Here is a 14,988-nt window from a genome sequence, read left to right as displayed (position 1 = left end):
GCGAAATAAATAACATTATAGCATTAATGCTCGTAGATGTCGAAGTACAACACTGAGCCGAAGATAAATGTCATGGTTGTATTAAAGTAACTGCTCTAATAGACCAGTGACTCACTTCTGCAGATTCTTTTTGGATGAACCACATGTATTTAATTTTTTTTTATACCCTAACATTTGGAAGAGGAATCCATTTCGCAGCCATAAACACCAGGGTGTCAGAGCAGAGGAAATGCTCAAGTGTTGAAGAGATGTTTGCTCATCATATTTCTACAGGAGTGAATGAAAAACAGGGGGGATCCTCCTCCAGATGTCACCCACGGGACCTGGAATGGTCTGAGTGATTCACTGAGTGCTAAAAGAGCAGGTGTGTGACTGCGCATGTGTCTGCTGTGTTTGTGTGGAAGCCGTGAACCTCAGAGCGCTCTTTAATCCGTCCCTGTTGCACCTCATGTATCAGGTCTGTGTCAGGGTCAACGGCAGCAGAGCTTAAGCTCCTTCAACCCTGTAAATCTTCTACTCGACCTTTGTAGCTTTTGACCCGGCGCTTTCACCTGAATGACCACATGTGTCCTCTGAAGAAGGAGAAGGCGAAGATGAATGGATATTATTCTTATTGCCACATTTTTCCCAAAGTCAACCTTTTTCTAAAGCCTTTTCTTAGAGTATTGGTACTCAGCACACTCTACCTGTACCTTTTCATCGTTTGTGAAATTTGGCAACAGATATTTAGTAAAACTGACTTTTTTTGTCAGTATCTTCATCATCATGGATCAAGGGAGAAATTATTAAAGTATGATTCATTGAAGATTATTCATCACAAATTCACTTAAAAATAATGATGCATAAATTTTGCTCTCTTTAAATTAATGATTAACCACGTAATGCTTGAATTTGTATCCAAGTATATTAAAAAATTTCAGCATTCTACTTCCACTCCTCACTCCCACGCATTATTAACATAATAATTATTAACCCATAAAGACCCAGTGCTTCTTCTGTGGTAATTCCCAAATGAATTTTTCTCTATTTCTACCTTTCATAACTGATTTCTTTTTTATTCATTTTTTAAAAATAATATTATCTTCTGTATTTTGCATTTTTAGTGTAGATCGTGTATCTTCCTATGTTTAATCCACAGATCATGTAGATGTTCATGGAAACTCAGAGTAAATTAAAAGTTAATTGTATCAAAACAGAAAAATGAAGAAAAAGTTACTTTTTCAGCAAAGATATTGCTAACTGAGTGTAAAAACATGTGTCTACAACCACTGTCATTGATCCATCTCCATGAGTTTTACTGGTGAATCAATGCTGTAGAAGATGATGGTGTTTCTATGGTAACTACGGTGCCTCTGCCCGTCCAAATGGGTCATATCTGATGACCATGAAAAGATGACAAACTATTTTACACCAATTATATACACTAGCGGCAGTGTACCCGTGGTGCCATTGCCATTGTACGATAGCGCCCTCCCGTGGTGCAACAGCGGCATTGTACCCGTACGCCCTCCTGTGCTGTCATATCGATGGGACACCGGACACAGAGCGTGCATTATAATAGGATGTACTGATAGGATCAGTGGATCAGCAGGTATTAAACAGTTTGTATCTGTAGATGGTTTGTGTCACTGGTGGCTGTTTGGGTCTTTATGGGTTAAAAAAAAAAAGGATGGTGAAAATGCAGAGACAAAATTTCCCAACAGGGATAATAAAGTGAGTTAACCTTTTACGTTAACTCTGAAAGTCTGAGTTAGTTGAACAAGCTGTCATACAAACAAAGTTATGTTTATGGGAACCAGAGTGTTTTGGAGCCAACCCTAGTGGCCACTGGTGGTATTACAACAGAACAATTACACAGATGCTACATTCAAAAGTGGACGTTCATATGTTTTATTTCTCTTTTAATATTGAATAAATTGAGTTATTGTGGCTTACACACTATTCACCATTGTACGGTAGCAATTTCATCCTCACCATGGAGTAAAATGCATATGTTTTGTGTTTTTGTGCATATTTAGGGAGAGATTGCAGACCTGAGGTTGGTGGGAAACCCTCGTGCCGCTGAGCGTTTGTGCGAGGATGAGGACGACTATGACGTGAGTATTCTATCACCTCAGACGTACGATGCTGACTGTCCGGATGTGTTCGTCTAACATCTTTTTCTGTCAGGCCTCTGGAGACTTTGGCAGTGGAGACGGCGAGAGGAGACAGACGGGTCACACTGTGAAGGTCTGAGTTTGTTAACGTCACTTTAAAATCACATCTTAATGGGGATAATATGACTGTTTTATATTCAGATATTAAGGCAAATATGATCCATGTTGAGTTCTGTGGGTAAGAGACTATTATATGAAAAAAATAAATCAATTAATACAGTTAAATATAGAAACATTAAAAAAATACATGTAAATAATAATAATTGTCCCAGACTGTTCAGTTTTTATTTTTTTTTAAAGTTGTGTATACACATAGCTGGATATTTATTTTAACAGATATTTCTGCACATTCTTTTTCAATAATAACATCCAACACACCAGATTTATTTCTGAAAAGTTTTTATCTACACAAACCTGCTGTTATAGGGTTAGGCATAAACAAAGGTCACACACATAATGTTGATGCATATTTTGTTGCATACTGTGATGTTTGTGACCTGAAAGTTTTCCAAAATCTCCACTTCGGTCAGAGTTTTCAGAAATAATCTGTTTCTAATGACCTAAGGTGAAGTTTTCATGTGGATGAATGGCAAAAACATGAGAAAATATCAATTTTTCCAAATATCTGAGTATGTGTATACATGGCATTAGTCAGATATCTGTGGTATTAAAATAGGATTTGTCTTAAAATACATGGACATGAGTGGTGGAATTTAACTGTACTGTGACGCTAGTGACCTGAAAGTTTTCCAAAATCTCAAGTTTGGTCCAAGTTTTCAGAAATAATCTGTTTCTAAGGACCTAAACTGAAGTTTTCATGTGGATGAATGGCAAAAACATGAGGAAATATCAATTTTTCCAGATATCTGGGTACTTGTATACATGGCATTTGTCAGATATTTGTGGTTTTAAAATAGGATTTATCTTCAGTCTCGCTTAAACAAGTCGTTTCTTCACACTAAAGGCAGAATCTTGTTTTTATACACAGCTTAAAGTATATGGACGAGTGGTGGAATTTGACTATACTGTAACGTTTGTGACCTGAAAGTTTTCCAAAATCTCAAGTTTGGTCCAAGTTTTCAGAAAAAATCATTTCTAATGACCTAAACTGAAGTTGTCATGTGGATGAATGGCAAAAACATGAGAAAATATCAATTTTTTCCAAATATCTGAGTATGTGTATACGTGGCATTAGTCAGATATCTGTGGTATTAAAATAGGATTTGTCTTAAAATACATGGACATGCGTGGTTGAATTTAACTATACTGTGACGTTTGTGACCTGAAAGTTTTCAAAAATCTCAAGTTAGGTCCAAGTTTTCAGAAAAAAACGTTTCTAATGACCTAAACTGAAGTTTTCATGTGGATGAATGGCAAAAACATGAAGAAATATCAATTTTTCCAGATATCTGGGTACTTGTATACATGGCACTAGTCTTTAATCTTTGGTATTAAAATAGGATCTATCTTCAGTCTCGCTTAAACAAGTCGTTTCTTCATACTAAAGGCAGAATCGTGTTTTTATACGCAGCTTAAAATATATGGACGAGTGGTGGAATTTAACTAGTAGTAGATTTACTCCAGTTCTGTACTTCAGTGGTTGTTTGGTTGTGTTGAGTTGTTTGACAGTTGGTTTGTTGAGTATTTAGCTGATATTCTTCCGCCATTGCTACCAGCATCACATAGCATTACCATGGCAACACAGATGGAACGGTTGGCACTGGGGGCTACTGGGCTCAAGAAGCTACTGTTTGAATTACATGAGTGAAAACCTGAAGCCTCTTAAAAATCTCTTGTGACCCATTTTAGGGTTCCATCTGCACCATGTTTAAATTAATGTAACTGCATTTTAGTTTGAGCCACATGTTTTTGCGTTAAATTTCAGTTACAAACCCAACCCAAAACTTTAGCAATAGATCATGGAACTTCGTAAGAGTTCATGTTAGGTCCAGGTTAGTCTTTGTGTTCGAAACATTGGAGAAAAGTCAATGCAAACATCTGATACGGGGCATTAAAGCTCAGGAATGTATGCTAGCCATTAGCATATGAATGGGTTGTAGATTCATTGGTTTGTCTTTGTCTGTTGCGTCCCCAGACCACCCCTGTACCCTTCCGGCCGGTGCCAGAGCCCCCACTCATCCCCTCACATGGAAGCAGACTCTCAGGTAAACAAGCTCTTCATTAACATCAGTGGAATCACTTGTAATTGCAAATCATCTGCTGCCAAGACGCTCATCACGGTGAGACACACTGCGGAAAAGTGTAATCACACAGCATCCCCTGCCAAAGAAGTGTCTCGTTGAATCACTGCGTCTTTGTGCTGAAATATGCACATAACGGGACCTGCCTGGACCTGAAGGTTTGTGGGGTTTTGCTGCAAGGTTTTAGCATGTGGATACAATTTAAACCCTTTAGCTGCCACCGGTGGATAGTTAAGGAAGTAAGGAATGTTTGGTTGCAAACTTTTACATGCACATTGCAATAACTGTCTGAAAAGGTGAAAGACTAAATGCCTGAAGTTCACTTTGGCTTTAAATTGTCTTTAAGGACCTGGTGCTACTTTTGCAGTAGTTCCCAACAAAAATTCTTCCCCACAGTTAACCTTTCTGAAGTGATTTATCATCATTTGTTGTAATATTATCATGTGTATTTTGCAATTTTCAGTGTAAATCATGCATTTTCCTATATTTAATTCACAGATCATATAGATGTTCATTAAAATTCAGAGTAAAATCAGAGTTTATTAAATCGGAAACAGACAAAACTGAGGAAAAAACGGACTATTTCAGCAAAGATATCAATAACTCAACGCAAAAACAAGTGTCTCCATCTACTGTCATTGATCCAATTAATGGGTTTTACTCGTGAATCAATGTTGTAGAACAGGTGTGTCAAACTCATTTTAGATCAGGGGCCACATTCAGCTAAATTTAATCTGAAGTGGGCTGGACCAGTAAAATAATAACATAATAACATATAAATAATATCAACTCCAAACTTTCCTCGATGTTTTAGTGTGAAAAAAGTAAGTAGAAGTACATTATGAAATTTTTTAGATCTACAAACTATATTTTAAATCAGTGTGAATAACATGAACAAACTGAAAAAAAAAATAAGTGCAATTTTAACAATATTATGCTTCAGTTTATCATTTACAAACATATTATTGTTAAAATTGCACTTACTTCTCTCAAGATATTTCAGGTTGTTCATATTTGTTCAGGTTATTCACAGTTTTTGTGAAATTATACTTTGTTTTAGTGTAAATACATGAAAATGTTTACATTTACAAAGAGAAAAAATTGGAGTTGTGAGTATTTATAGGTTATTATTACCATAGAATTTTACTGATCCGACCCACTTTAGATCATATTGGTCTGAATGTGGACTCTGAACTAAAATGATTGTTAGTATTTTACTGTAATTTTTGCATTTCACACATTCATCCAAAGGGCTTGATTTGGCCCCCAGACCGCATGTTTGACACCTGTGTTGTAGAAGATGACAGTGTTTCCACATTCACCGCGAAGCCTCTGAACGTTCCAAACTGGTTATATCTGATGGCCATGAAAGATGAAAAACTGTATTTTACCTGAATTATTTTAACGTTTAGTGGTTCATGAGTTATTAAACATTTTAAACAAGTAGATGATTTGGTTGCTAAAGGCTGTTTTGGGTCTATATGGGTTAAATACCTAAATCCCACTAGGATAACTAGGACCAGTTTCTTGTTCTGTTAACTCTGCAAGACTTTAACATTAACATGGCTCTACATGCCTACATCCACATGCTAATACTTGCAGGCCTCGTGGAGTTGTGAACAGCAGGAAAAGTTGTGTTAGTGTTGCATTTGTTGACTTTAGATGTCAGGTATATCAGCTGTCGGTGGACTACAACAGGCCTGGAACACCAGGGCCGACAGGTGGGTCTACGGAGGGGTGCACAAGGATCCGGATGTGCAGAATGAGATTAGGATGACTGTTTGTCCTCACTGACCCGTGGCCGTCCGGTCGCTGTATAGAATGAATGCTGTGTTTGTGGCAGCTGTACATTTTGTGTCATGTAGAGTATGGTGTTGGTGGGGGTTGGCAACATGTGACTAATGCAAAGGCGTCGATATGAGATTTCTGGAAGACACTTTAAAGAACTTCTGCTTTATTATGTAACACTGTAGAACAGGGGTGTCAAACTCATTTTAGTTCAGGGGCCATATTCAGCTAAATTTGATCTGCAGTGGGCCGGACCAGAAAAATAATAACATAATAATATATAAATAATGACAACTCCAAATTTTTGTCTTTGTTTTAGTGTAAAAAAGCCCATTAAATTATGAAAATACTTAGTTTTATAAACTATCAAAAAAAAAACTGAAAAAACTGAAATTTAAATTAAAAAACGTAAGAAAATTTAGTGCAATTTTAACAATATTATTCCTCAACTTATCATTTCTACATGTGCATTATCGATCAGATCTACAAAGACACTAAACACTGAGGAACAGGCAGAAAAATTGTTAAAATTGTGCTGAATTTTCTTTAGACATTTCAGGTTGTTCATATTTCTTCAGGTTATTCACATTTTATTTTTACAGGAAAGTTTGTAAATGTAAATATTTACATAATTTAATGTTATTTTTGCACTAAAACAAAGAAAAAAAAATTAAGTTGTTAATTCTAGATTTTTTTTGGCTTAATTGAAGATTTTTTCACTTAATTGAAGATTTTTTTTTTTTTTTTGGCTTAATTCAAGATTTTTTTTTTAACTTATTTGAAGATTTTTATTTTTTTTGCTTAGTTCCAGATTTTTTTCTAAATTTGAGATTTATTTTTTTGCTTAATTGAAGATTTTTTTTTTTACTTAATTGAAGTTTTTTGTTTTTTTTTTGCCTTAATTCAATTCAAGACTGTGGAATTTTTGCACTTGGCAAAAACATCCCAGGGGCTGAACTGGACCCTTTGGCGGGCCGCATTTGGCCCCCGGGCCGCATGTTTGACACCCCTGCTGTAGAAGTTAAGTGTTCAATTCTAAAGAAGGCCTACATATTTTCAGGATGTATTTTTGCATTTTTTGGGTCCTTCTTGTTACTTGGCAAAATTTTTCCTCATAATTGGCAAAAAAAAAAAAAAAATACAGAACTTTAATGTTTTTAGAAGAACTGTATCAGAATATTAACATAATCAAGAGCCAGACAACAGAGAGCTAACCACCAATGTTCAACCCTGTTACAATTATTCAGTTAGGAAACAGGGTGGATAATGTTGAGCTAAGCCAGCTGTACATCTGTGCTGAAAAGAACTTTTACAACAAATATGTCATATTTGTTGTAAAAATAAAATAGAACATGAAATATTGGAATAAAATATACGCAATAAAATACTGTAACAGGGTGGAACAAGTGGGATAGCATTCAGTCAATTTGTTTAAAAAGATTAGAAGGATGGTTAACCTCATTCTGTAGCTCAATTCCCGTAGAAAAATTGCCACTTCTTGAAAAGGGGTTGAATGGAGTAGTTTTTGTGAAAGATGAGATGCATATGAACAGAGGAAAAAATGAGTTGAAGAACACCCAGTAAATAAACGAATAAACAATTAAAAAAAAAAAAAAAAAAAAAAAGGAATCTCAATAGGGGCCATTTCTTAATTAATCAATGATTAATCAGTAGAGGAAATTTAAATGTCCTTCAGGTTTCAAGAAAAGAAAAAAGAAGACATAAAACAAGTAATCACTTTATTTATCTAGTCTATCTTCATTTTAGTCTCACAAAATAGGCAATGCAATACAACTTTGTTTGCATACATATAAAGTTTTTATTTTCCATGATCTCAGTTTAAATAATGAACAGTACATACATGAACACATGCATACATAAATACATCTTTTTACATTTAAAGACCCAAACATCCACCAGTGACTAAAAGCCTCCACTGATGTAAACTGTTTAATACCTGTTGATCCACTAATCCTATCAATACATGTAAATAATTGGTGTAAAATACAGTTATTCATCTTTTCATGGTCATCAGATATGACCCATTTAGACGTTCAGAGGCTCCGTAGTTACCGTGGAAACACCGTCATCTTCTACAACATTGATTCACCAGTAAAACCCATGGAGTTGGATCAATGGCAGTGGTTGTAGATGCTGGTTTTTATGTTCATTTAATGATATATTTTTGCTGAAAAAGTCACTTTTTCCTCAGTTTTCTCTGTTTTTATATAATAATCTTTGAATTTAGTGTGAGCTTTTATGAACATCAGTTAATTAAATATAGAAAAATACCCGATTTCCACTGAAAAATGCAAAATACAGTCGCAGAAAAAATTATTAGACCATGAAAAGTCATTAGAAACAGTGGTTCTGCAATCAAGTACTGACACCTGTGTGTATCATGTGACTAAAACACACAGAAAAGAAAACATGGAATGCCTAGAAACACTGTTTTTGTCAGTACAATGCCATAGATATTGATGTAAGAACTGAAGTGATTTTGGTTATTATCAAGAAAACATGGAAAATGGATAGATATCAGCTCTGAAATTAAACTACTGAGCTATTTTTGTTCTTATCATTATATTTGTCCAAACGAATGTACCTTTAGTTGTACCAGACATTAAAGTGAACAAGAAATTGACGAAAACAAGGGGTGGTCTAATAATTTTTTCCAAGACTGTACAGAGGATGATATAATAAATGGCGATAAATCATGAAGTTGAAGTTAAATTTAGAGGACAACTAATATGGAAGTCAACACAAAAGTAATTCTAAGTCCTTCACGTTTTTTGGGCCATTTTTGGGATATATTGCGTAAGTAACAGCAACAACCAGAGTAACACATACTGTAGTTACATATTACAACATGCTATAATAAACTCTTCTACAATGTGAACCTAATACTGTTAAAAACTGCAAAAAAAACAAAACAAGTATATTTATTTACGAGAAAAAAACAGTAAGAGGAAAAAACAGAGACTGGCATTGGATTGCACATTTGTTCTGGATTACTTTTAGTTGTATTAGTTGGTATGAGGTTGTATGGAGGAACCGTCATTTGGAACATTGTGCTCATGCTTATGGTGCGGCGCCCTCTACAGGATGAAACACTGCACTGCTTTATCTGATCTGTCATGTCCAGGGTCATGGTGTTAGTGCATCCAGGCTCATGCAGGGTCACATAAACCACAGTAAACACTGATGAACACACACAGTATCAGTTTATGTCGTCACAGTCTTCTCTGGGTCTTACTTTTGTATGTTTTTGGAATTTATTATTATACCAATCAGTGGTATAATTGGTTTAATTTCATGCAACAGCTCATGGTGACGATGGTGGTTGTATATGTATGTATTGTATGTACATTTTAATGCGGCTAAAAGTACATGTACTGCACTGTGGCACCATGAAATGTTCAACTATAGCAGCCATGGTGGTAATGGTGTGTCTAAATTAACCCTTTCATGCATAGTGGTCACTCCAGTGGACAGTTACTCTACAGCTTTAATCGTTTATATTCATGGGTTTTGTTGTTTTAGTTCCATATGAACCAACACAGTGGACACTTATGCATCATCTCATAAACTGCAATTCATACCTTTACTGTAACTTTGCTGTTCTTGGTTGGTTCTTGAGTGGAAATCAATTGTCAATATTTATTTTTTGCATATTATCTCCATGAAGTGAGTAATAACTAGTATTAGAATATGTTAAAATGTAAGAAAACATCAGATTAGCTGCATTAAACATGGTTTCATTTCACTGTTTTCATATCACTTTATGATATTGGCTTTTAAATACATGTTTCTTTGCTTCAAGAATAAAATTCATGGTGTAGCTGAGTGGACATTTTTGTAACTCCATGAAAAACAGGTTGATTTAAAAAAAAAAAAAAAAAAAAAAAATCAATCACATTGTTTTTTTTTCATGCCCAAGGAGGAATAAAAACACTCAGGAAAAAAAAAATCTTGATTAAGGTTCTCATAATTCATGCATGAAAGGGTTAATTCAAGTTTATTTCAGCTTATTTGTGTGAACAGGTGAAGACAGGTGGAGTAGAGGGTAGTTTTGGATTTTCATAAGAAACAGAAAAACACTTGTTAATATAAATGACTTTTTTATTCTAAACATTTCTGATTAGATAGAATATTTGCAGTTTCATTTTCATTTTGGTTTATTACCTCTGCCAAGGAGGTTATGTTTTTGCCAGGGTTTGTTTGTTTGTCTGTCTGTCTGTCTGTTTGTCTGTCCGTTAGTGTGCAACATAACTCAAAAAGTTATGGACAGATTTGGATGAAATTTTCAGGGTTTGTTGGAAATGGGATAAGGAAGAAATGATTAAATTTTGGTGGTGATCGGGGGTGGGGGGGCCCACGGGGGGGGGCCACTGATCAGCCTTGGCGGAGGTCTGCGCTCTCCGAGTGCTTCTAGTTCTTCTTATTTTCTGTTGTTTTTAATTGTACAGCTTTTTATGTTTTTAATCTATTCTTGTGTTTTATTCTTTTGTTTAGGTTTTATTTCTTCTTCTCTACAGCACTGTTTTTTTTTTGTTTTTTTACAGTTGTTCCATGTCTTTTAATCTCTTCTCGTATTTTACTCTTTTATTTTGGTTTTTATTTCTTCTTCTGTACAGTACTTTGGTCCACTGTGTTTGTTTTAAAATGCTTTACAAATAAAGTTGGATTGGATTGGATTTAAATGTAAGCAGTTCAAGCGAATGACTTAAAAGGAAACAAGGATAAATGGAAAAGTGGCCACGGTTTAGAAAAAAGTTCAGGCTCCGAAAAACTGAAACATTTTAGAAGTAGAAAAACTGCCATTTTAGAGTGAGACGTTCTGTTTATAGCTTTTCTGTAACGATGGGAGTAATTGAAACCTTGAACACTGACTTTTTTTGACAACTTATGCACTTGTCTGTGTGTATAAAACATAATAGTAAATTGAGTAAATTGCTGCCATAACGGCAAGAAAAAGACAATTAGTCAAGACGAAATAATCACCATTGTGTAGGTCGCTCCTTTACAGAAAATGGAAATGTTGGAACACTTTATCAGTAATGTTTACACAAAATACTAAAGTGTATTTCTACAGGGTGGGGAAGCAAAAGTTACTATATTTTGAGGCAGGGATTGAAAGACAGTGTATGACCAATTAGTTTATTGAAAGTCATGAGAATTTATTTGCCACAAGAAAATGTCCATAATAGAAAATGTTTTTATTCTATGTGTCCTCCTTCTTTCTCAATAACTGCCTTCACACGCTTCCTGAAACTTGCGCAAGTGTTCCTTAAATATTCGGGTGACAACTTCTCCCATTCTTCTTTAATAGTATCTTCCAGACTTTCTCGTAATAGTTTTGCTCATAGTCATTCTCTTCTTTCCATTATAAACAGTCTTTATGGACACTCCAACTATTTTTGAAATCTCCTTTGGTGTGACGAGTGCATTCAGCAAATCACACACTCTTTGACGTTTGCTTTCCTGATTACTCATATGGGCAAAAGTTTCTGAAAAGGTATGGATAATAGTGTTAGGTATGATTATGACATCAATATATGTTTGGTTTCAAAACAATTGACGTAGTGCCTGCTGAGAAAAAACAACTAAATGTTCATTGTAAATTTTGCTTCCCCACCCTGTATATGTTTTTCTAATTGATTGAATCAGGTTCTGCTTTGAGATGCTTTTAATGGACATTGTTGTTATACTTTTAATACTTTTTAAAATAATGGTGATGTTTTATATGTATGCTCTTATTTTAGTATTTTATGTATGGTTTTAGAACTGACTTTTATTGTGTTTTATGTATATTTTTAGTGTGGATGTATGGCTGGAATTTCTATTTTGTGTAACTTCTGCTGCTGCTGTTTTGGCCAGGACACTCTGGCAAAAGAGATTTTTAATCTCATTGAGCTTTTTTTCCTGGTTAAATAAAGGTTATAATAATAATAATAGTAATTTTTGCTTTATATCAGATTAATTTTAGCCGTTTCCTTGAGATAATGCTTCTAAAAATCACAATGCACGAAGCAGCTTCATAACCTCCTGATGCCCAGGAAAGTACTGTTTTTTTTGTTTGTTTTTTTTTAATTAAATAATTGTCTTGGGTGAAAATAGCCTGAGTTTCAGATGTATTTTTATTTATTTTTTTATGTTACATCCTTTGCAGTGGACAATGTACACTACAAACAAAAAGTTAAGGATATTTTTAATTTTTTTTTTTTTTCAGTTGGGATTTTTGCACAGCGCTTTTTACTTTTTTTGTGTGTGTGAACTGAATTGAAACACATTTTTTTTAATGACCAGACATAGTTTTATTTACAAATGGCAAAAATGACCAAAAAAAAAATACCCCAAAACAAAAAGAAATATCCTTAACTTTTTGTGTGTAGTGTATTTCTCAAATAAAGCTCTGACATTCTTGTCCACTGCAGAGGACCAAAATGCATTGCTAGATCTCAGGAGGTCAGTGCTGCTTTTTGGAAACTTCTTGACTGATGTCCACGTCCTTCAGGTGCAGGCGGCGCCAAAGGTGAAAAAGGAGACAGAGGAGAGAAAGGTGCAAAGGGCGACCGAGGCCTCACAGGACTGAAGGGAGAGCCCGGGTCCAGCTTTGGTTCCTCTGGTTCCTCCTCACAGGGCGGAGAACGAGGACAGAAGGTAGAAGCTGACATCGGTGCATTCAGCTGAAATACCTCCAACACACACACACACACACACACACACACAAAAGTGTCATGTGACTGACGGGTGATTTATCTGCTCTGTCTTTCAGGGGGAAAAAGGTGCAAAGGTATGTTAACTATGAGGCATATTTGACATTGTGTTGTAAAACAAGTTGCTGCCACAGACACCAGAAACATTTGGAGGAGTTTGGAATGAAACCTGCACATGCACCAAGAATAGAAGAACCAGGAACTTAAATGTAGGAAAGGTCTCGGTATAAAGCTGGGTCTAGTACTTTCAGAGTCAGTTAGGTGAATATACTACTGCCCATAAAGTTGGAATAAAATATTTTTCCTTCTCCATATGCAATAATTATAACAATGTGATGTATTCTTGACAGATAAAGTGTAACTAAGACTCGGTGTGTAATCATTACACCAGGTCACAGGTGATTAATGATGTGTGTAAATAGGAATAAAAAGAGGAACGTGTCTGAAAACTAAATTATTCCAACTTTATGGGCAACAGTTGAAGATGAATGATGATATTGTTGCTGCATTGGGTGAAATATTCATTAACCCTTTAAGAAAGAAAAAAAATTATTTTTTTTCCTCTCTATTTAACCTTTCTAATGGGATTTTTGTCACAATTTATTATAATACTATACTCTGTTTTTGTGTTTTTCAGTGAAAATCAGGTATTTCCTATCTTTTATTGACTGATCACGTAGATGCTCATAAAAGTTCAGATTAAAGTTGAGGATTATTTAATCAAAAACAGAGAAGACTGAAGGAAAAAGTGACAAAAGGAGAATGCAGCAGGCTTCCATGTAAATCTAAACTGGGTAAATTACATCAGAGGTTTTTTATTATTATACATAGAAAGCTCTTCTGTAATGTATGTTGTTAAATTAATCATTTTCATCATCTTTTCTCACACAAATATTCCTTAAATTGTATCTGTCCAGTGATTAAAGCCAAAGTTTGACATCTCATCTACTTGGCGGTTTATATAAATAAACTGAAACTGGCAAATTCTAACTTTAGTTCTTTGGATTCTGAAGACGGGCTTTAGTTTGGTTCATTAGCAACACTTTATAGGATGCCTGGTGATAAAATATCAATAATAGGGTAACAATTTCTAAATAAAAAGATATGCTTTAACCATGACCATAGTATACCAGGTAATAGTGTGCAATTCACAATGGTTATAGCTATAATAATAATAATAATTTAAAAAAACACACAAAAAATAATAATATAAGGACAATAATATGGAAATATTTCTTGCATCATCATGTTTTGTCAATAATAAGGTACCCTGGTGATTAAAAAATGGTTATTTCAGTTAGCTATTTAGTGAAATAATTTTAAGTAATATTAAGCATTAATGGTAACTTAGTAAAGGGGAAATGACCCCAAGGATAAGTGGCAAAATGAAATGAAAAATGAACAAAAGATGAACATACTTTATTGATCTCAAAGTGGGATATTACAATGCAGCAGCAGCAGTATGACACACAATAAAAAAAAAATAGAACACAAGAGCAAACACACTATTCATAATAACATAGAAATATAAAAACAGACTTGGATAATTAAACTGTTTGGTGCAAAAATAAACTACAATATTCAGTATGATGAGGATGCAAAATGACATTTAAGTGCATATTGACATAAAGTTTGGCAGATGTCTTTGAATTTGAACACTGTTGGAATCATTTGATAAAATTCCAAAAGTGGAAAAAAAAAAAAAAAATCCAGAACATAAACGTAATAATTAAGTTCATTCACCATATTGATGAACATCGGTGAATATTAAGAAACTAAATTCTCGACAATGTTTAGATGTAACCGGCTGCTGAGTTCATGCCTCATATGATTGGTCTCCATGACGACTGCATCATGTCCATCCCTCCCCAGGGTAGCTCAGGTATCGGATACCCTGGTAATAAAGGAGAACGGGGGTCTCAGGGACCCCCCGGCCCAGCTGGACCCCCAGGACCTGCAGCAGAGGTGGTCCGACTTGGGGATGGTTCTGTGGTGCAGCAGGTGGCTGGACCTGCTGGACCACCAGGGCGTCCAGGGACAGACGGGCCCCCGGGACCCTCAGGAGCTGATGGGGAGCCTGTGAGTGACGAGTCTTAAAGTAAAATATCACTTGTTTTTCTGATA

The 14,988-nt window shown here is 35.1% G+C and overlaps 1 protein-coding gene across 1 annotated transcript in view; it reads left to right on the top strand.

The window, feature by feature from the left end:
* The window catches only part of LOC115430742 (collagen alpha-1(XVIII) chain-like), a 64,678-nt gene that overhangs the window by 24,408 nt on the left and 25,282 nt on the right, over positions 1-14,988 (top strand). Inside the window, exons 3-8 of the mRNA XM_030150935.1 lie at positions 2,019-2,096; positions 2,170-2,229; positions 4,252-4,321; positions 12,663-12,808; positions 12,924-12,941; positions 14,737-14,943. Of these exons, the coding sequence (XP_030006795.1) occupies positions 2,019-2,096; positions 2,170-2,229; positions 4,252-4,321; positions 12,663-12,808; positions 12,924-12,941; positions 14,737-14,943 (579 nt within the window). The remainder of the gene's footprint in view (positions 1-2,018; positions 2,097-2,169; positions 2,230-4,251; positions 4,322-12,662; positions 12,809-12,923; positions 12,942-14,736; positions 14,944-14,988) is intronic.

Source organism: Sphaeramia orbicularis, chromosome 2, assembly GCF_902148855.1.
Source record: "Sphaeramia orbicularis chromosome 2, fSphaOr1.1, whole genome shotgun sequence".
Classification (NCBI taxonomy): Eukaryota; Metazoa; Chordata; class Actinopteri; order Kurtiformes; family Apogonidae; genus Sphaeramia; species Sphaeramia orbicularis.
This window is presented reverse-complemented; position numbering and strand designations above follow the sequence as displayed.